The sequence below is a fragment of the Athalia rosae genome, chromosome 2 (genome assembly GCF_917208135.1).
Source record: "Athalia rosae chromosome 2, iyAthRosa1.1, whole genome shotgun sequence".
In the NCBI taxonomy this organism is placed as follows: Eukaryota; Metazoa; Arthropoda; class Insecta; order Hymenoptera; family Athaliidae; genus Athalia; species Athalia rosae.
In genome coordinates this window covers 19,884,738-19,905,671 of record NC_064027.1, presented here as the reverse complement: position 1 = coordinate 19,905,671, position 20,934 = coordinate 19,884,738, and the positions used below count along the sequence as shown (strand labels likewise).

Below are 20,934 nucleotides of genomic sequence, written 5' to 3'. Positions count from 1 at the left end.
ATTTTACTTATACAATTTTCATTCTCAATTTAATAATGAATCTTAAATTTTTGAACCCCATTTTCCATATTTTTCAAATTAGAATGTCGAATCTTAAGGTAATATGTTGTTGAAATCTTGATTGTACAATCATAAATGATGCAATGATTCTGAATGAATTTTATTTTCAGACAATCGTAGAAAATTTCAAACTATTATTTAAGATCCTCGATCTTGAGATGTAACACGTTTCCCAAATACTGAATATGAAAACAGTTGCTTGAAGAAAAACCGCATAATTAGTTTTTCTGATAGATTTAATGCTCAACGCTAGATCTTTGAAATAAGAGGACATAGAAATTGAAGTAATTCGAGTCTAACATGCTTCAAAACTTATCGATCGTTTTATTTTATTTGAATTTTCATTCATTGACTTTGCAGAGCTTTTTTTTCGTTTCTTTCAACCGGACGTAATTGTTATTTTCTTCCGAGTGATGCAATCACTATCTTTTTGTTCTCTTGATCTCCTTTGTTGATTATATTACGGAGTAAAAAAAAAAAGTAAAAAATAAAGTACGACGATAACGTCCTTCTAGTTTTCAGCCATCGACACATATTTCAAAGTTTCATGCACGTTATCAAACATTCTGCAGTCTAGTCTGAAAACGTTCCGCTGCAGGTAAAGAATGAAAAAAAGGTTAAAAAAAAAAAAAATCTTTGAGAAACTGTTATATAGAGTGAAGTATGGCATAATGTAGCGTGGTACGGACTGGCAAACATGTACAACATCGTTGCACGGTAGGCATAAGAGTGGTATAAAGCGCGTCGCGTCGTTATCAAAGCAATAACCAATGCCAAAGTACACCCAGTAAAGAGGCAAAGGTGTATTGGTGGGAAAATACTTCACAAAGCGGTGATGTTGCGCGCCGCGGCTTCAGTAAGCCCTTCAGCCTCCTCTGTCTCTCTCCCTCTCTCTCTCTGACTCTCTCTCTCTCTGGCTCCCTTCTCTTTTCATCTCTCATATTACCATTGAAAAGCAACGCCTTTGGAACAGCATTCGCTCCTCTCCTTTTGCTGTTGCAGCGCCAACATCATTTCGCTACGAATCTATCCGTTCGACGGTAACCTCCGCGTTATACACTCGTATCACAATTTTCGAAAATAATGGCGATGATTAGGAGAAAAACTATATCGATAGATCATAACAATTCACCGTAAGCTTAATAAAAAGGGTGTCTCGGAATCAGATGCAAAAATTTCGAGGGGTGATAGTAGGAGGGGCCGAGCTGAGTAAATTCACGCACGTAACACGGGGTTTCGGTTATGGTAGGTACCGTTCCCGAAATATGTTCGGTTAAAAAGTGCTGTGTAATTCCAGTGCAAAGCGTAACTTTTTAATGGATCAAATTTTGAGAACGGTGCTTCAGATCGCATGCCGCATATATACACGTGAATTTACTCAGCTTGGCCCCTCCAATCACCCCTGCAAATTTTTGCATTTAGTTTTGAGAGACTCTGTAGAATGTGAAATACATGGAGAAAGATGAAAGTAGAGTCGCGAGGCGGATGAAGATTGAAAAAAAAAAAAGAAATTAGTGAAGGTATCAATCTTATGTCTCGTTTCAGTTGTTATTACACATATTTTTTCGTCAAATTCTTTCATATTTTTCCCCTCCAATTTCTTTGTATATATACTTTCATGCATAAATAAACGAGAAACTTATATACACACGTACTTTTTTCGTTTTTCTTTTTCTCTCCTCTTTTTCTCCCGCTTTAACTCCCTCCTGTTCATAATTTATTTTCACAGCTCGCGAAGTATACTTGAGCTTCAGTTTCTTTTCCTTTTTACTTTTGCAACGATTCGCTTCGTTTCTCCTCATTATTTCCGAAAGAATCGATACGATATAGGTAGTACGTGCTACTCACGATAACTTGTGTACATGACGTACGTATTTTTCATCATCGTAACTGGGAATTTGTTTCTTTACTGTTACATCTATTTTTTTGAATTGATTATTTTTGTTACAGTATCCAAGGCTAAGATTATAGGGAATCCGGAACTCTACATCAAGAGCGGAAGTGACATAAATCTGACCTGTATTGTACTTCAAACGCCGGAGCCTCCGTCGTTTATTTATTGGTGAGTGATGAAGATTTTTCCATTTATTTTTCATGAGGATTTCCTTTTACCTTTGTATCTTTCTTTTTTATTCAAGTTATTCTGGAGGGATAATCACATTTGGAGCCTCATTTTTTTTCGTCAATATTAAAAATGAAAAAAAATCTCATGCAAACATCGTACAAAAGCCTGTAAATGCGAGAGAAATTTTTTGAGATAGTTCCATAGCTGGACAAACAAAAAATAAAAATTTCAAAAGCCCATCGAAGTATCGCGATTTCTCTATTTTTGGTCAATCATTTGACCGTATAATTTGGGTTTTTTTCCTCCCATCTTTTTTATTTCACAGCCAATTTGTACGGAAGGGTGAAATCGATATTATATTCAGAGGTTGTAAAAATTTTCATTTAGTTCCGAAAATCGTTGGATTTTCGTTTCATCTCGCCCTTCTCGTTCCCGTTTTATCGTACGTACTAAAATCGTGAATGAAGATGAAACATTTGGTAAAAATTTACAATTGCAGTCATTTTGTTTTTTTTCTTTTTTTTTCCACCAACCAAACGTCCAATTAGCTCAGTACAGTGAGGTGCACGACCAATTCCACCTCTTGTGACGGAAAGCAAAGCTTTGAATCACTTCCCGTGAATGTTTTCTCTTTTGTCCAGCTACAGTTGATCTTTTTGAACATTTTAATTATCGCAACTATCGCAACAATAAATTTCAGAGATGCGGAGAATCGAAATTAAAAAGTAGAGATCAAAATGTCCGCATCCTAAATCATCAACCGGGATCTAGAATATTACATAGAGAGAACACTATTTCACCGTTTAGGTACCTGAATTTGATAACCGTACGTGTTCAGATTTCGGGATGGCTCGATTTCCCATTAAACGGTTTCAACCTAACCCCGATGCGCGTCGTCCCCTTTACTCCATAGAGACACGATATACGCTATTTCGAATATTCTGCCGTAAACTGTATTTTCCGCATTCAAATCTACCCGGATAACCCGCCAAGAAATAAAATGTTCCCCGGGGGATTATCTTCTCGATTAAATACTGCGGATAGAGTGATCCGCGTCTTTTGCCCTTATCGCTCGCCTTGTGCAGCGGTTATAAATACGCTGCCGAATTTTTCTCAAACAATTTTACTCAAGTTTCAAAGTTTGTTATTATTCTTAAACCTAGTTAAATTCTCTCGAATGGGCTTCTGACTTATACTTTAACATTTCTTCCCCCCGCTCCCCTTGTTCCGTTTCATTTTTATACCGTCTTTTTAATCTTTCTTCAATGAAACAGGTACAGAGGCGAGCACGTCATAAACTACAGTCAACGGGGTGGAATAAGCGTTGTAACCGAGAAACAAACGAGGACATCAAGATTGTTAATTTCTCGAGCGCTGCCAGCGGATTCGGGGAATTACACGTGTGCCCCGTCGACGGCTGAATCGGCCAGCGTCATGGTGCACGTACTCAATGGTGGGTGAGTCGTCTATCCTGACTCGAATAATCTGATTTCTTTGCATTCGGTCGATCGTGATTCGATCGAATTCACTCACGTACGACTCGATCGATTACAGTTTGTGAAAATGGACCACCGTCCGAGAGAACGAATTCGTAATAAAAATGATAGAAATTTCTTAAAAATAGATTCAAAAAGCGACATCAGTTTTGATATAAAAAGATACCAATTTTTAGCGTAGATAGGTGGTACTCGTTTTTACAACAGTTATGATTTTTCTAATCTTTTCCCCCTAAACTTTTCGCTCGGTTTTTCACGTTCGGGGAAAGAAGTTTCGCGAACAACTTCGAACTAGTCTGATGGTTTCAACCCTTTATCCGAGCCACATATGATTTATGTGGTTCTGATCGGGTGAAATCGAGGTTCTGTTTTTTTTTCACTTTCTATTACGAAGATGGAATTTTTTCGCACGAGTTTCCGGAATTATTATTATTATCATTATCGTAATTCTTTTTCACTTTTTTTTATACTCAGCTCTAGATAATTTCACCAGCGAAAGTTGTGAAACGCGTTATACAATATACATGCATATATTTCCAACTTTTCGTAATTTATTTTTTACCCGTTTTGCAATAACAATTTTTTTTTTCCTCGCGTTGACACGCACTTATTTTGCAAACTTTGAAACACGACGTAAAATGAATGCTTATCGCTAAGATCAAAAGTTCAAGTACACAAAAAGTGAAAAGCGTTTCGTCCTTTTGATTCGCGTAATTTTTTGCTTTCGTTCTCATTTTCTTATCCTTTTCTTCCCCCATAAAATTTTTCACGCGATTTCAACGTCATTTCAATGGTTAGATCTAGCCAACTACAATTGAATTTTCAACCGAATATTTCTCTCGAAATTTTCTTAATTTAAATCCTCGAATAAGGGGCATCGAAACTTAAAATTTCACTTTTTGCAGTCAGAATAGTGCAGTTTTGAAACCAAAGTAGTGAACACTACCATTTTTTTATTCAGTAAAAACTGTACCTCTCTGACTGGAAAGATGAAGATTTCTCATTCCAAGGAATTCAGGAGATGTTACCAAATTAGACTCATTTGACCTTTTTTATTTTCTACGAAATTCGTTACTTCGTCCAACGTCGACGATCCTCATTATTCATGTGCGGTACTTAATTAAAAAAAAAAAAAAAAAGCAGAAGAGGAGACAAAGAAAGAAATCTGAAACCTCTTAATTATCTTGACCACGTATCGGATCGAATGATCGCCATCGATAAGCTGACACGGATAAAACATGGAAAAAAACGAATTGGGTCACGGCCATAAGATCGAGTAGTTTCGATAAATTAGTAAGGGGGAAAAGAATCTTAAAAAAAAAAAGACTTGCTGAGTATGTTATATCCTCGAACGTTAACTTATCTCGGTGATTTCTCTTCACTAACGATCAGCAAAATTTGGAAATGAATCAAGAGAAAAAAATTAAAAATCAAAATTATGAAAAGGTTGCACCGCACATGTAGATCTAGTTTGCGTTACATTCAGTGACTTGAATGATGTCCTAGTGATTAGAAAAACATCTCAAAATATGTGTGCACTCATATTGATTTCAACAAATGGATATTGGCATCGACAATAAGGATTCTTTATTTGAACATCAAACCTGAAACAAAATGGGAGAAAATAATCAACAAGATCTCGCTTAACTAAATTCATGATATTCGAAGAACAGATGAAACTCTTAATTTTCATAAGGTTCTACTCGCCGACGGATCATAATACAGGAATTAACAAATAAATGGAATGTGCAGAGAATCAAATTGAACAAACAAACGAAATCCAGGTATCTTAAATTACACGAAATTCAATTTTGATTAATATTCCAATATTAATCATTTTTATTCCAATTTAATTTTCTTCCTTCTAATAAGATTATTATTTTTTCCCCAACAAACTGTGGAATTATTAAGCTACCAAAAAATGTCTAGCTATCAAATATGAAAGAACAAAACTCAGTTAAGGGGACAGTGCAGATCACGAAGCGGCCAATCGGCGTTACGGAAATAAAGTTTTGATAGATGCCCAAGAATCTGCGACGGAAATGCGACATCAGATTACAAGTTTCTCTCTACAAAAAGGATATTTCGAGTATAATATTTCGTAGATCTTGTCGGTGCTGCACCTAACTCAAATGAATGGGACATCGGCAGAAGGATTTATTTTTTCAAATTTATTTCCTGTTTATTCAATTTTTTCGTTATCTTTGATTTTTATTCCCTACCATGTCGCACAAGAGGTTCGAATATCACGCCCGGGAGCTTTCCTCCACCGTCGCAGTAGCAAACCCATCGAGAGAAAAGTCGGAAGAATGAGAAACGAACGAAAGAACCTGCCACCGCTTTTCCTCCCCTGTCCCAGAGCTTTTCAGTTCGAAACCCTTTCCAACCACCTCACCGTTCTCCTGAAATACATTTCTTGTCGTTGCTGACGTCAGTTGTAACGCGTTACCGTCGGTTGCATAATATGCTTGCGGCGAGTACCGCTGCTGCTGCTGCTGCTGCTGCTGCAATGCAGCGGTGGAAACTAGACGAGTTTGAAATTTTGCTGCACTTTCACGGGTATCGCGAAAAAAAAAAAAGTATAAACGGCGAAAGCAAAGGCAAAAAAAAAAGAGAAAAGAAAACGGAAAGAAAATGTACACTGCAAAGTACGGTGTGTATGTGTGTGTAGCTTGTAGGTTTTCGACGAAGTTAAGTATGTACGCGTATGTATACCCATCCACGCTGACGACGCGACGACGAGAAAAGGAAGATGATGTGACGACCGAAACACGCGACGTTCAATGCGCGATATTCTCTATATTTACTCGTTTTTATGTTACGGGTATGGGGCATTCTTCGTCGATTGCGTTTGCCAAGCGCTCTGGAGCGCAATACTTTCCATCTTGAGTCGCAATCACTTTTCGGGCATCATTTTGGGACTTTAAAAATTTGAGACACCGTGATTCCGCGTAGGTTGAAATGAGAAGCAATTTGAAATAAGAAAATGTCCTGCTGCGGGTCGAATTGACGCGGAATGCCCCATGTACAAATAGGTGTGTAACCGACGTTCTATTCAAAGTTTATGTTGGTACACGTCCATACATCGTGGATGTACTGGAAGACGTTTGGAAATTTTTTAAATCCTAGCAGTTTGCTCGCTAGTACCTGTACTATACCTATACAAATATGAGACTATCAGAATATCGGAATTCATGAAACGTGATGTGATGTAACTTACTATACCGACGTTATGTACGTTTCATCGTAGATCCTATAGCTGCGCGAAGGTAGTATATTATTTTTATCGTGCGTGAACGATGTCCTGCGATAAAAAAAACAATTTCTAATAAAATCACCCCTCGTTATTCCGTTTCGCGAATAATGTATGGAGATATAACTTACTTGCTATTTTTAAGATTTTCAAAGAATGCGGATCGCCATGTTCGCTTGCAAATGTTATTCTCGTCGTTTCAGATGATGGTTTTTTCTGCGAATTCCTTTATTTGCTGTCTCGAAAATGAATTCCAGTCAAAATTTGGAACTTGATCGTCACCCGCACATATCTATGGTCAGAGGAAAGTAATTCTATGCGAATAATTAGAGAGCATCTATCGATGAGATGTGAGCAACAAAACGAATAAAGAAACGAGATGAAAGGGGAAAAGAAAGAAAGAAGATTGAAATGAATCCATCATACTAACGTGATGTGACAACTCCTCTTTTCCACTTTCCGCAGTCATCGATACTTTGGTAAATCGAGTCAAAAGTGAGTCAGCTAGATATTGGACGTCTAGATATACCTGTGATATACGTACCGTACGTACACCTATATCAACGCTGCTAGCTGAGTTGCGATTCAGTTCGAGCATTCTGTATAATTAAACCAATTATATTTGCGAAGCGCGTTGCCACGGAGGATGTGCGTCTATACCGATCTACATGCATGTATGATAGATAGACGAAAAAAATATTTACCATTGAAAACCGGAGATGTGAAAGTTTTTAATTAGCATTCTCGATTTCGTATAATAATACTTTTTCGCTTTTCCAATGAATGAAAACCAAAGATCAAATGCGAGAAGTTACTCGTACCTCGTTGTCTTATGGCGTTGCTATGCTGATTTGAAAATTTTCTCTTTTTTCGTTTTTTATTTTTTTTCCAAAACGTAGTAGGTATTCAGATTGTTTGGGTATACTTGTACGTCCCATGAGAGAAACAAAAATTATCAAACTAAACATCAGCTGACGCTTGTGTGTGCAAAATACCGAGGCACGTGATAATAAACGTTAATAATAACGAGAAGTTTGTAAAATTGGTATAATTAAGTTTTGACTCCTTCATGTATACTTACTTTTCAGTTTTTGATTTTTATTTTTCTTATTTCATTTTTCCTCCTTCCAGACTTAACCAGAGTTTATATTGATGAATTACTCTCTAATGGCCTTGACAGCCCTCTTCTACTTATGTATTATAATGTATACCTAAAAGTTATACCGAAAGTCGTTGGCTAATTTTTCCCCTGTGGTATATAAGGGAGGTTTGAAAGTTTTCTTTCAGCCTTTTTTCTTCTTGCGTTAAAGAACTTCAAAAATGAAAAAGCAAAAAAAAAACCATCTCCACCCCGCCGCGAGAACGCGGGAACAGCTTCAAACTGTGCAAATCTTGACTGCGTACCTGAATTTAATGTTTTTAATTTTTTTAATTATACTTTTCCAATTTTTATTCACCAGATCAAATTCGATCGTCAATCACAACCGCTGGAACTTCTCAATCGTCGTAAATCAACGGAAAATGAAAGCCATCGATGACATACTCGTTGCAATAACCTAAAATGATTTTTCCTCAACGACAATTTCTATTTTTTCTTTTCTTCTTCTACTCATCTGCGGTTCCAATTGTTTATTTCCTAAGTCTACGTATATATTTGCTCATCCCCCGTAGCTTTTTTTGGGAATTAAAAATAGTTACTCATTAAAAAAAAAAAAGTTACCTCACATTTTACCCGACGAAAATAAAGAATTGACTTTTTTCTCGGTTGTGGTTTTCTGTTTGCGGGAAGAGAGGCGGTGTAAAATGCTTGTCATCTCTTGACATTGAATTTCTAGTGAAAATTTTCCCTTTTTTTTTATAACAATTCTCGCTTCACTCACTCCATTTGATTTGCTGCAGCTATAATCACATAGAATTGTGGAAAAATCATTTGTTAAAAACTGAACCCTCCAAATTTTTTTTTTTTTGTGCTTTTTTAATCTCATTCCTCTCCATGAATTCCTGTACTTTTCTGTTTTTCATTTTATTTCTTTATTCTTCTAAAGCTTTTAAAAAGAGACTATGCGCTTGTTTCTATACGTTTAAAAATGTATGGTACGTTTATACACGGGATTGTCTGCAATTTCGCTTTTTTTTTCTGTTATTTTTAACAGATTCTTTTAGTGTAAGCACAAATAAAAAAGAAAATCAACCGACCAACAAAACAAAGTGAAAGAATAAAAAACAACCCCGTCGTACCTTAAGCGAGGAACAAGTGCCCGAGTAAATCCAAGCGATTTATCGAAGTAGAAAGAAAGGAGAATGAAACCGGGCAATTGCTACAACGGTTTGTTAACAGAGACGTCCTTGCAAATGCAGCCTCGGGAAAACAAAGAGAGAGAAGAAAAAAGAAGAGACAAAAACAGATATTCTCGCTCACGTTTTTTTTAATGCATCCAAAACAGCAGAAATAAATCAACTGTATACTGTATAACGTTCACGCTACGCTACCGGGCAATAATCCACCTCGTTAATTCGTGAAATAAATTTGATAAATTAATAAAATGAACGTGCGGAAGCGACTAGAAATAGAAATCTTTCTCTCACGTTTTTATGTAGTTGTCAAGATCACGAAGGATTCACGTGTTTTCATTTTCTACCACTGATTCCAGAGTGATCCGGAAATGACTCCTTTTTGAGTGATGAATTTTATGAAAACTCTAAACTGAACCAAAAAAAAAAAATCAAACTGCTCTACACTTATGACCTAAGAATTCGGCATAAGACATGCAAGCTCGCTACAGATTTCCAATGAGATAATTGGAGGCGATGTAATTCGGATAAATTGACGAGTTAATCTCATGTAATAATTGCAATTTTTGTTATTTTAGTTTCTTTTTCATTGCAGGAGAACATCCGGCGGCAATGCAGCACGGAAATTCTAGTAACAGTGGCGCAGCAACAAGGACATTAGCTTTACTCTTGCTTTTAATTCACGCGGGTTCTTTCGCGAGGTGACTGACCGATGGCTAACTGGCTTATTGACTCTGTAAATAAATAAATAACACGCAACCTGATGAAGATTATTTCATACACAACCGAAAATCCGGATGGCCTGTACGAGCCAATTGTAGAATCATCCGCATCTGTCTGAATAAAACTTGTTTCTTTATAAATGAAGTTCGTAAGTTAAAAGGCACAAAAAAAAAAAGTAATATCCTCAAACAGAATCCGCGAGAGTCTCTCTCTTTTTGATATAATTAATCCTCCCCCCACACAAAATTCGCGTGAAAGACAAAAACATGTAAATTAATATCTCCTGTAATGGCGTATGATTCCCTTGTTGCTGATGACTATAAAAAAAACAGAAGCACTCTATTACATACCAGCTGTGGTTCTTCGTAATTTTAATATAAAAAAAAAAAAAAAAAATAACATATGTGTATAATATAACATAGCATCTATAAAAGAAGTAAAATTATATATATAAAAAAGAAAAGAAAAACAGAAAATCGGTATATAAGAAGAGATGGTTAAATTATGATTAAATGTAATTGAATGAGTAAACATAGATCGCGATAATATGAAAAAAATTCATAGTCGGAATAATAATATTAATTTCTAATAACCGTAAGATAAAACAAAAGATCTTGCGTGACAGAGAAAAATCGAAAAAAATAAAAATGGTAAAACTTACGAGAGACGTCTGTAAATAATATTGAGAAAAAAAAAAAATTGTACAGTGTGGAGTGTTCGTTTTTGATAGAAAAGAATTGAATAATAACATAACCGAATAGAAAATTTATAAACGTTGATCAAAAAATGAGAGATAAATTTTCTCCTTGATTAACTAATAAAAAAACAGTCGAATAGGGGAGAAAGAGAAGAAAAGAATAATCGTACAAAATATCTACGTAAAATAATTGATCGATTGAATATCAATGAAGTTGTATATTAATTAGAAAATCATTATGATTATAAACTTCGTGATCCTTATGAAGATGAATGCATAAGAAAATGATAATGTCTGTGTGTAATATAATCCATGCGATGAATACGAATGTGTAACGGAAAAAGTCAAGAGTAAAAGAAAAAAAAAATTTAAAGATGAGAAGAGTGATATAAAACTATGTGAAAAAGGTGAAAACCGTGCTGAAAATATTGAACTTTGTCGCATGGGAGGTATATATATAGATACATTAATTATAAATGTGAGAAATAAACTGATGAACAAATTTGAACGCTTGGCTAGTTGATGTAATTATAATATAATGATAAATATATATAGATATACAATTAATATAACTGTACACCTAAATTGCCACCAGTGTAAAAATTTAAAACTGTTTCTAATATATAATTTCAAATAAAGAGAATTAATTAAACGGAAAAAAAGAAAAATTATGACGCAGAACGAGAAAACTGACAAACCGCCATAAGTCCAGTGTTGTGTATAATAATATCAATGGTTATAACAAAAATTATGAAATATTATAAAAATATAATATTAAATCAATAAATACTTATTAAAATTGACTGTTTGATTACCGAATCACGAGACCATCACATATCCATGTGTAATATATAAGTACATAAATTTTAGGATACGTATATAAATACATAATGAAATATTATACGAATAAATAATTAATAAAATAATGTATACATGTATTCTGTATAAGATTTACCGGTTCACTTATATGTACGTTGATGTTAAATGATCATTTTTCAATTTTTTTTCGCCACTAGGGATCGTCAGAATTGGATCGCGAAAAGCCAACATTTTTGAAGAAAAAAACAAACTCGTGCAATCGATATATTCTTACCATGCGTGCTGTGCTTCTTCACATTTTCCCAAAAATTTCAGAGAACATTTTTGTTTACCAGTCAACACGATTTTACTCGTTATCGTTCATTCGGCAAGATATGTAAAATACAAAACGAACACCATTTTATTGTGAAAACTCCATTTTGAAATTTACTGCCGCACATTAATTTGTCATACCATATTCACCTTGAGAGACGGAATCAGCCAAAATTTCTATCTTATCGTCGAAGTTCTCCTTTTTCTTAAGCTCTTTGTGTCAGTCAAAAAATACCCCGTGATATATTTTCAATGGAGAGAACGAATAGAAGCAAGAAACCTGAAACCTGAATTAAAAGAAGTGGTAACCATCGTCTTATTGCGCTCATAATAACCGACTAACACTAAGATTTCCAAGGATTTTATCTGACTAATATTTGCTTAAAGCTTATCCACGCCACCTTGCTTCTAATTATAACGGTATGAATGAAATATAAGACGGGAAATATTAAATAATAAAACTGACTTTCGCCTTTCATATGAAGAAAAGTAGGCAACTGGAACTCGGGCGAGTTCATTATGTAACATATCTTCTTTCTCGTTCCAAAGAGAAAAACCTGGAGTGGAAAAGAAAAAGAAAACCAGTTCTGCCCTGTACCATTATATAATTGCTGAATCATTTTTCGTTTTACCATCGCTGGTTTTTCATCACATTTACTTTTGGTAGATTTTTTTTTTTTTTTTCATCTCTCAATCATTCAAAAATCCTATACTATGCTCGATACCATAATTTTACAAAAAAAAATAACTAACATGTTGTAACATAGATGATACAACAACAATAATAATAATAATTACGATAACATTAACATTAATGGTAGTTAGGCTTTAGGTATACCTATCTATAACAAATATAGTTACTGGAAAGCGGACGAATGTGTTTGAAAGGTGAAAATAGAAAATTGAGAAAATTCATAGTATTGTATGACAATATAAATCCGCTCAGCGTTCAGGAATTTCTACTTTTTTTTTTACCCCCAATTGTTTTGTCAAAATAAAAATAAATCGCAAAAATAAGGACCGACCGAAAACCCTTTTTTCGAAAAATATTTGTTTCATTGTTTTTCTCTCCTTTTTTTTCTCATTAGTTTAAGAATATGTAGGAACTTCACATGCATTCCATTCATGTGCAATGAAAGAGAGAAAAAATGAGTGAATAACGCATGACTGAAACGATAGTGAATATAGGTATTACATGTATGTATGTACGTCACAGCTATCCCTTGAAAATAATAAATGTATATATATTGTATTATTGAAACATTTAATGTATATATTGAAATGATTATGTCGATTCTATCGCATCATCGATCCATACATCAATGGCGTATCGATATTTGAAAAAGAAAAATAAATAACTAAATAATTGTAATAGGAAATTCTGGTATACATAAACTAGAATATATATACAATAATGCAGTCGTATTATTATTGATATCAGAAGCCAAAACAGGAAGAAAATAGTTGATGCAGAATAAATAATGATAACATCATTAATGATTTGTGGAAAATAAAAACAAGTTTGAACATTTTTTTTCGAGATAATCGAGGATGATTATCGATTAGGTTATCGGCACAAATGATCATCGCGTGATTTTACAAGGGATCAAGAGTCGATTTGAAATAATATTAACAGTAACGACGACGGCAACGATAATAATGATAACAATAACGGGAAAAAGGAACGAATCGAATGACAACGAGAAAACGAAAAAAGAACGCTTATTCTTAAATATTACATACATAATAATCAAAAGACAATATCTGGGTCAGCAGAAGAACAGTAGAAGCAGCAGCGGGGGCGGAAGAAGCGTCAAAGAAATACGTCCATCCGAGTGTACCTACGCAGAAAAATGGAGAATATTCCAGGTAAGTAGTTGGTTGTTGTTTCCAGCAGCAGCAGTAGTTGATTTCAAGTAGAAGGTAGTTGCTACAGCATATTTCCTGGTGTCCTGTAAGTTCAGAATATGACGAAAGAAAAAACTGAATGAATAAAATGAAAAACAAGAACAAAATGACGATAGTTTGCCTTCTCTTCATCGAATCATGTTCCATTTCGACCTGTATCAGACCATCTCACACATTAATTCTCGTACAAAACTTTTAATGAGGAAAAAAGAGGGAAGAAGCAGCGTTATCCTGAGAATCAGTTCAAACTTACAATTAGTGGTTATTTTTCTTCCTCATTCATCGTCATATGATTCGAATCCTTTTTTTTATACGAAAAATTGTACATGTCTATGTTAGCCACAGGAAGTCGACTACTTGAAAGCGCTATCGATTATAAAGGGAAGAGTTCTGAGCGGAGTTTGAAAAGTGTGAAAAAAAAAAGTTGTGAATAATACCTTCTCGCACCATCCGGTATCACGAGACTTGATGAGAGGAAAAAATTACATCCCTCTCCCCTTCTCCCTGAATTCAAAATTATAATATGGCCGAATAAGATGAATAAAAGAAGGCAGATTTTGAAAAACCCTACTGATTATACTGTGGCGATAACAAACATGATGTCTGTGGGTAAAATTATAGATAGAAAAAATTAGATAAATGACTCGGCGAATGGATAGTAAAAAAAAATCTTTGGGGTTAATAAGAGAAAAACGTAGTAGAACGCTGTAGAATAAAGTGTACGGGGTGATCGTGTGTCGGTGGATCACATGAGTATGGGTTTATCCTTAACGCTTGATTATCCTAATTCGAAATCGATGGATCAGAATTTCATCCCGAAATAGTATAGAGGTGGGATCGGACACGATGAGAAAAGGGGGATGTGTAGTAGTGGTGATAAAATTATTAGTGGTGGTTGTGCCGTTTCCAGTAAACACGTCGAATTTGATCGCGCGGGGATAAACGAGGTTGTCCTCCCGGCTCATTGGACGGTGTACACGAATGCTCGTTTATTTGACGAAAATATCGAACCTTTACCTATACGACCTATGTATCTATCTATCGTATAATACATTATACATAAATGTACGATATATACGATATATCTTTCGACCTCTTTTCCCCTCTTTATTCTATAACGCCCAATTCTCTTCTTTCTCTTCTCGATTCTCACCTGCATGCCAGCGGGCAGCCAATCTCGTAATATTTATTAAATTCAGAACGATGCGCGGAACAAATTACATCCGACCCCCAATCTAGGCCCATTTTTTTCATTCAATCAAATATGTGCACATTTTTCTATTGAATTGAAAATAAACATCCACCGAAAGTTATATCAAAAGTAATGCTGATAAAGTGAAAAAAGAATACTGATCGCAATTTTGGATCGATCTTTCTACTTTACGTTTACTTCTTTTTTTACGGCTCTTACTGTCAAAAAACCCTTTTGATTGGTCGCTTTTATCAAAGAATGTAATCGAAAGATAAAATAAAAATGACGACGCTCAGAACCGGGCCGATTTTACTCGCATTGCGATTCCATTTTCTAAAACATAAACTAATAATGAAAATGATAATGGCGCGGATACAATTTTTTGGTCATCTTTCTGCACAACTGCATCATACACGACGGGGTGAGTCCGTTCTAAATTCGAAAATGGAAGGAGACTTCTGCGGTTTTCTCATCCATTGAGAGCGTCACACGCGGGAGAAACAAGGCGAGCAGAAAAAGCCAACTCCAGCCGAATGAGTGGATAGGCCCGGGATCTTCCAATCTGGATTCTCCCTGTTCCCGAGGTTTAGAAAAACTCACCCTTCACATGAAGGACAAAATGGTATAAGGGCGGTATGATTGATCCGTATATCCAAGGAGCTTCTAACCTATTATTTTTTCCACACACTATACGCGTGTGTATATGTCTTTACTTCAATCTTGTACCAGAGACACAACAGCTGCTCGCGTCGTTCAGACATAAAATTTTCTTCACAGTGGATTTTAAAACGAACGAAGCATATTACATGATATTACAAACCAAAATACGAATGAACAGATATAGGAGAAGGTGATGCAGAAGCATCCCTACGGGACGCGACCGAATATTTGAAATAAAAAGAAAAATCATGAAACGAGAAATCCAAAAACAAGCTTTTTATACGAACATGTGAATAAATTTTATCAAGAACTTCGCAAAGAAAAATTGTCCCTTTTATTCGGTATTTTTATTATAGCTGTTGAAAAACGAAAAGAAAAAAAATGGGCACATCACTAACACAGGTTATAAAATGTACACGTACCATCTATTTCATAACTCGATTTGAGCGAGGGATCCTTATATGTACGTACCTCATCTCCTTTTTTTTTTCAACATTTCGAAGCAAATATGAGGCTTTCTACGTTATTGGAAAAAAAAACAACCAGGTACCATATGGGTATGACAAAAGGCTATAGGTATACGCGAATGTACTACGCTTATGGAAAAAAAATGCGAACGAACACAGGTGAGGTCACCACATATTACGTATAATTTATATAAGGTATCAGGATAAAGGTTTGAAAAATAGGTACACGGATGGATATGGGCAATTTCAGACACTAGCTCGGAAAAAGCGCTTTAATGCCGATCGACTACTCAAGTGTTGAAAAATTGAAATCATTTTGAATCCAGCAATTGCTGGAGCTATTGATGATTCCACAAAGAAGTACTCCGATGACCCGGTACATTTTAATTTTTTGAATTATTTCAATGAGGATGGCGTTTCGGGTTCATTCAAATTAAAAACCCATCAACGTAACGATCGCTGTTCAAATCTGCCATAGATAGCACTCGAACGCATTTTGGTAGACTAAAAGCTAACTCCATACAGGCAATATTCGTCACCAAACGCAGTTGATTTTATTGGCGAGTAAAATACATCATTCGAGATAAAATAAAAATATTCAACCTTCGTATAAAATTCAACTCTCCAAATAGAAATAATCAATGAATATAATGTTGAGCTATGTGTGCGAAACCAGAAGTTGAGAGAGACGACGGTCGAAAACGATCCAGGTCAGATGAAACAGTTATAATTGGTAAAAAGCGATGACAAGGTTTGAAAAATAATATAAAAAAAAAGAACAATAATGAGAAAAAAGTCAAAGAAAGAAAGAAGAGAACCGTGGCTTTCTCGGTCAGTTAGTTAGTCAAGACAGTTTAGGTTGTATTATAATGTTGACAATGGTGTCGGAGATCGTACATTATAAGGCATCCCCCGTTTCCTCAAGAAATTCCGTGGCATTGTTTCGTAATTCAGCAGGTGTTGCTGCTAGTCATTGTTTAAAGTCAGCTAGAAACCTGCAGCAAGACCATTCCACGATGAGAAACTGAATGAGGTAAAGCTTAATTAACTTTTCCCCCTCGACAGAATACGTAATAGATATAGACGACGGTGTATCGTCTGGTGTATCAGTTGAAAATTAATTGATTCTGCCTCGCAAATTCCTTCAACAATCCTCCCTGTATAATCATCTATACGCTGCTAATTCTCCAACGACTCTATATTGCTGATCAGACGATCCGAATTGTTGAGGAGATAAATTCATCCGATGTCTCCCGCACTCCCCGAAATTCGAAACGTTGCTCGAAACGTTGAAATTGCTCGGAATGGCGTGAACGAAAAATGATTAACCAGATTTTTCCAGAATTTCTCAAAGTTTTACGGATAATAATTCCAATTCTTCGGAGTATAGCTTTCATTACCCATACGTCATGCATAAAATCTGCCAACTTTTCGTTCTCATTTCCGAAAAGTAATTTTCCTGAATTTTCAGAAATAATCAATTATCTATTCTTCAATGTCGCATTTTTTCCCATAAGAATTGGAGTTATTCTGACAGCTGTCTATCCGAGCTTTTGTCACATTTACGAGATATAAATTAGGTGAAACATTATCTTGAAATTTTCTACATTTTTTTTAAAAACAACTCAGTTTTTTTCCAGAGATGTTGATTAAATATATACGCAATCAATCGGACAAACCTGGGGACGAGGAACCTAAAATTAGATAACAATTATTTTTTCTGGGATTTTAAAAATTGCCCAAGAATACTTAAAATGTTCTCGTCCAAGCCTTCATTGCACGCGTCGCATCCACGCGAAGTGCTGTTTTATTTTTCCAACAGATAAAACAAGAGGAATGAATAAAATAAAAAAAAAACTTTTACCCGCGCGAAAGGCGAAAGCGTTCGCTTGAGAATTTATGCATGATCCCGCCTTCCTATCTACTACACATGGAAGGTAAAGTCCCAACCGCGTTCCCAATCCTCCAGTTCTTTATTGCAACCCACTAGCAGGTGCGGAGTGGATATAGGAATTTTCTACAGGGTGGAATTTGCTTATCTTTCTGAAGACTTATAAAAACAAATGAAGAAAAAGCTCGGATCTCCGAAACCAAAAATTTCATAGCAAGTTTGATTCAAATTTATTTGGAGTCTGTATTTAACTTACATGAGTGTAATACGACTCAACTGATTGAAGAAAAAATGAAAATTCATTTCTCTTACTGTAGCATAAGTTGAAAAAATTGCAATTTCAGCTCTACACCAACAGTCCCGGAGGAGTTCCTTGCGTCGATGTCGAAGAAGAGGTACAAATCGACACCTGGAATTCGTGAAATCGCTCGTGTAACGACGCCGCAGAAAAAGAAGAACAAAATAAAGGAAAGCTTGTTAGCTTAAGAAAGAATAAGAAAAGAAAATGAATATTATGTGCGTAACCCCTATATCCACACGCGAGAACTGTGAAATGGAAGAACAGGGATAGACAGAGAAATTTACTGTTTGCCCAACGATCATTCAGCTCGTGTCTGAAGACCTTCTTCGTGGATTTATGTCAAATGTACATATATTTGCTCTGGATCCTCCCGAGTCTCTATTTCGCTAACAATTTGAATAAATTTAGAGACAACCGCTGTAATAAATATCCCAGCGCGTGTCCCACGCACAGGAAACCAACGTTCACCTTTCTTACCCGCCAAAATTCCCCCCTCCCGCCGCTGTCCAAAAAAGAAGCTCGTTTCCTCAACTCGGTGGTTCACCGCGCCTACACCGTGTCTACGCCTCCGGGCAAACGTTTTCCCGATTCAATTAATTCTCGTAACTAACACTACTTCGAACGAAACGCGGAAAGTTCGAACTTTACAACCTCCTTTTAATCTCGGGAGAAAAAAAAATTTGGGAAAACAAAAATCTTTCAACAATTCCTAGAATAACTCCGAGGATATTGTGTAATACGTGATAACGTTTTAATTTCCGTTTTTATTGACGTTATAATGTGCAGTGCAGTTTTATTGCACTACATATACGTATTTCTCTATTTTCTTTTCTTTCTACAGCGAACCAAAAGCTATACCTATGTATACGTATAGATATACGTAGATATACTCTTTAATCACTTATTTGCATAGCCTTTTACTCAGCGAACGCGCGCGGAGCTCGCTGTTAACTGTAAATATTCAGTTTCTTTTTTAATCTTTTATGAGCAAGGGAATGTCGTCTGCGAATGCTCAAAGCTCCGATGTATACGGTCATATACACACAGTAATATAACCCGTACAGTATCAGCAGCTAACTTCAGGACTCACTTAAAATTCTGTCCTTAGTTAGTAACCTCGCACCGTTCGCGATAGCGAAGGAAAGGCTGTAAACGGAGCCTGTACCCACCGGGGTAGGGGGATTTAACGTTTTTTTAACAGTCGCGAGCCAATCACCACGAGCCAAATAGAAGAAAAGACCAAAATGACCGACGCGTCCGCTTTATCATTGGTTAAAGTTCCCCGCCGATACCGCCGTTCTCCGCCGCTGATGACGCTACTTGTCGTGCGCATGCATAGCAAAAAACGTGCAGGGTAAATTCAAAAGACCGGCCGTTGTGAATTTTCTTTTTTATAGTCATAACGATTCTAACAACATGTTTGTCTCAATTAACCGAGGATATTTTTAGATTTATTCTTAGGGTTATTTTTCGATCTGTTCGAACGTTGATTTTTCAGGGTGCGAAATATCTCGAATGCTCGTGAAATGTTGGAAAGTACTTTATTATCTTGCGGGATATTTTTATTTTCGTGATTTGGCAAGTGTACGAATAATTAGGAGCGTACAGAATGACCATAACTCATCGGCAGAAATACGTTCGTTCGTTTATCACATCCAAGAGGATTCCTCTCGCATTTGTTACGTCCCACGGGACTCCTAAATTCAAAATTTTCAATATCCCCTAGGTTTTAACTAAACAAAGGTCCCAGAGATGACCATTCGAACCTGAGATCTTGCAGATGTGGAATCTGGAGAGTCGGTCGTAAAACCCTAGAATAGTCTAAACAAATCCCTGGTCCGCACGCACATTTTCAGGCCAAGACCCTTTTCTTCATATTGTAAACCACTCCGAGTTCGAAATATTCCATTAGCTTCATATATTGCTTCAATTATTAAGAACCAATTTTTAACATTTACTAATGAACAATTTTAAACCGTCTCCGCGTTAATAAAACATTATCAGACACTCATTACCCTTGTTAAATTGAAAGAATTCAGTCAAATTTCAATCTTATAATATAAAATCCGTAAAAAACATGATAGAAGGTTCGTTCAAAAACACAAATAAATGATTCAAATTTACTAAGAATTTTCCATTCCGGAGTTGGTAAAAATCCAGTCTGTTCATTAAATAATAGTAAACTTTCAAAAACCGAACAATTTCCCGAGGATAGTAATAAAACTCAAGTGTTTGTACCCCAGAAAACTACCCCAGCACAACCAGGCCCAAGTGGGAGAAAAACTCAACCAATGGGATATTTTACACATTTTGAACAAAATAGATAAACACACACGATTGGAAGAACCCCCAAAAGAAAATTCCAACCAATTGTAGGAATTTACAAAACACCGCCCTCAAAATCTTGGTATAAAAACTGGAACTCAACTAAAAAATCTCAGAATAAGAATAGACAGCATAAGAATAATTCAGACAGCTCAGTTCATAGAATAAGAATAGAATAGACAGAATAAGAAGAGACAGCACAGTTCAGCCCACTAGAGTTCAGTTCACAGTTCAGAATAATTCAGCCCAGTCTCAGTACCAGTCTCAGTTCCAGTCTCAGTAATACAGTTGCAGTCACAGACTAAAAAGTATCAGACAAAACTCACTCACTTAACTCATCCACCAAAAACTTAACTTCAGTCCAGTTTTCTAAAAGTTGAATCGGAAGTCCACCAGTGCAGTTCGCACCATCTTCTCCAATTCCAAATCAATTCGAGCAAGGTGTTATTCTCATACATTCTCCACTCTTTCCA

General features: G+C 35.8%; 1 protein-coding gene across 6 annotated transcripts in view; it reads left to right on the top strand.

Annotated features, from left to right (window-relative positions):
- The window catches only part of LOC105683028 (limbic system-associated membrane protein-like), a 122,920-nt gene extending 109,531 nt beyond the window's left edge, over window positions 1-13,389 (top strand). For 5 of the 6 annotated variants that reach the window (XM_048649319.1, XM_012395312.4, XM_048649318.1 and 2 more), the window contains 3 exons: window positions 2,011-2,122; window positions 3,400-3,578; window positions 9,762-13,389. In XM_048649319.1, coding sequence (XP_048505276.1) covers window positions 2,011-2,122; window positions 3,400-3,578; window positions 9,762-9,871 — 401 coding nt within the window. In that variant the 3' untranslated portion in view covers window positions 9,872-13,389. Of the gene's footprint in view, window positions 1-2,010; window positions 2,123-3,399; window positions 3,583-9,761 lie in introns of all 6 variants that reach the window. The other variant, XM_012395314.4, reaches the window with a different exon arrangement.
- Window positions 13,390-20,934: the final 7,545 nt, after the last annotated feature.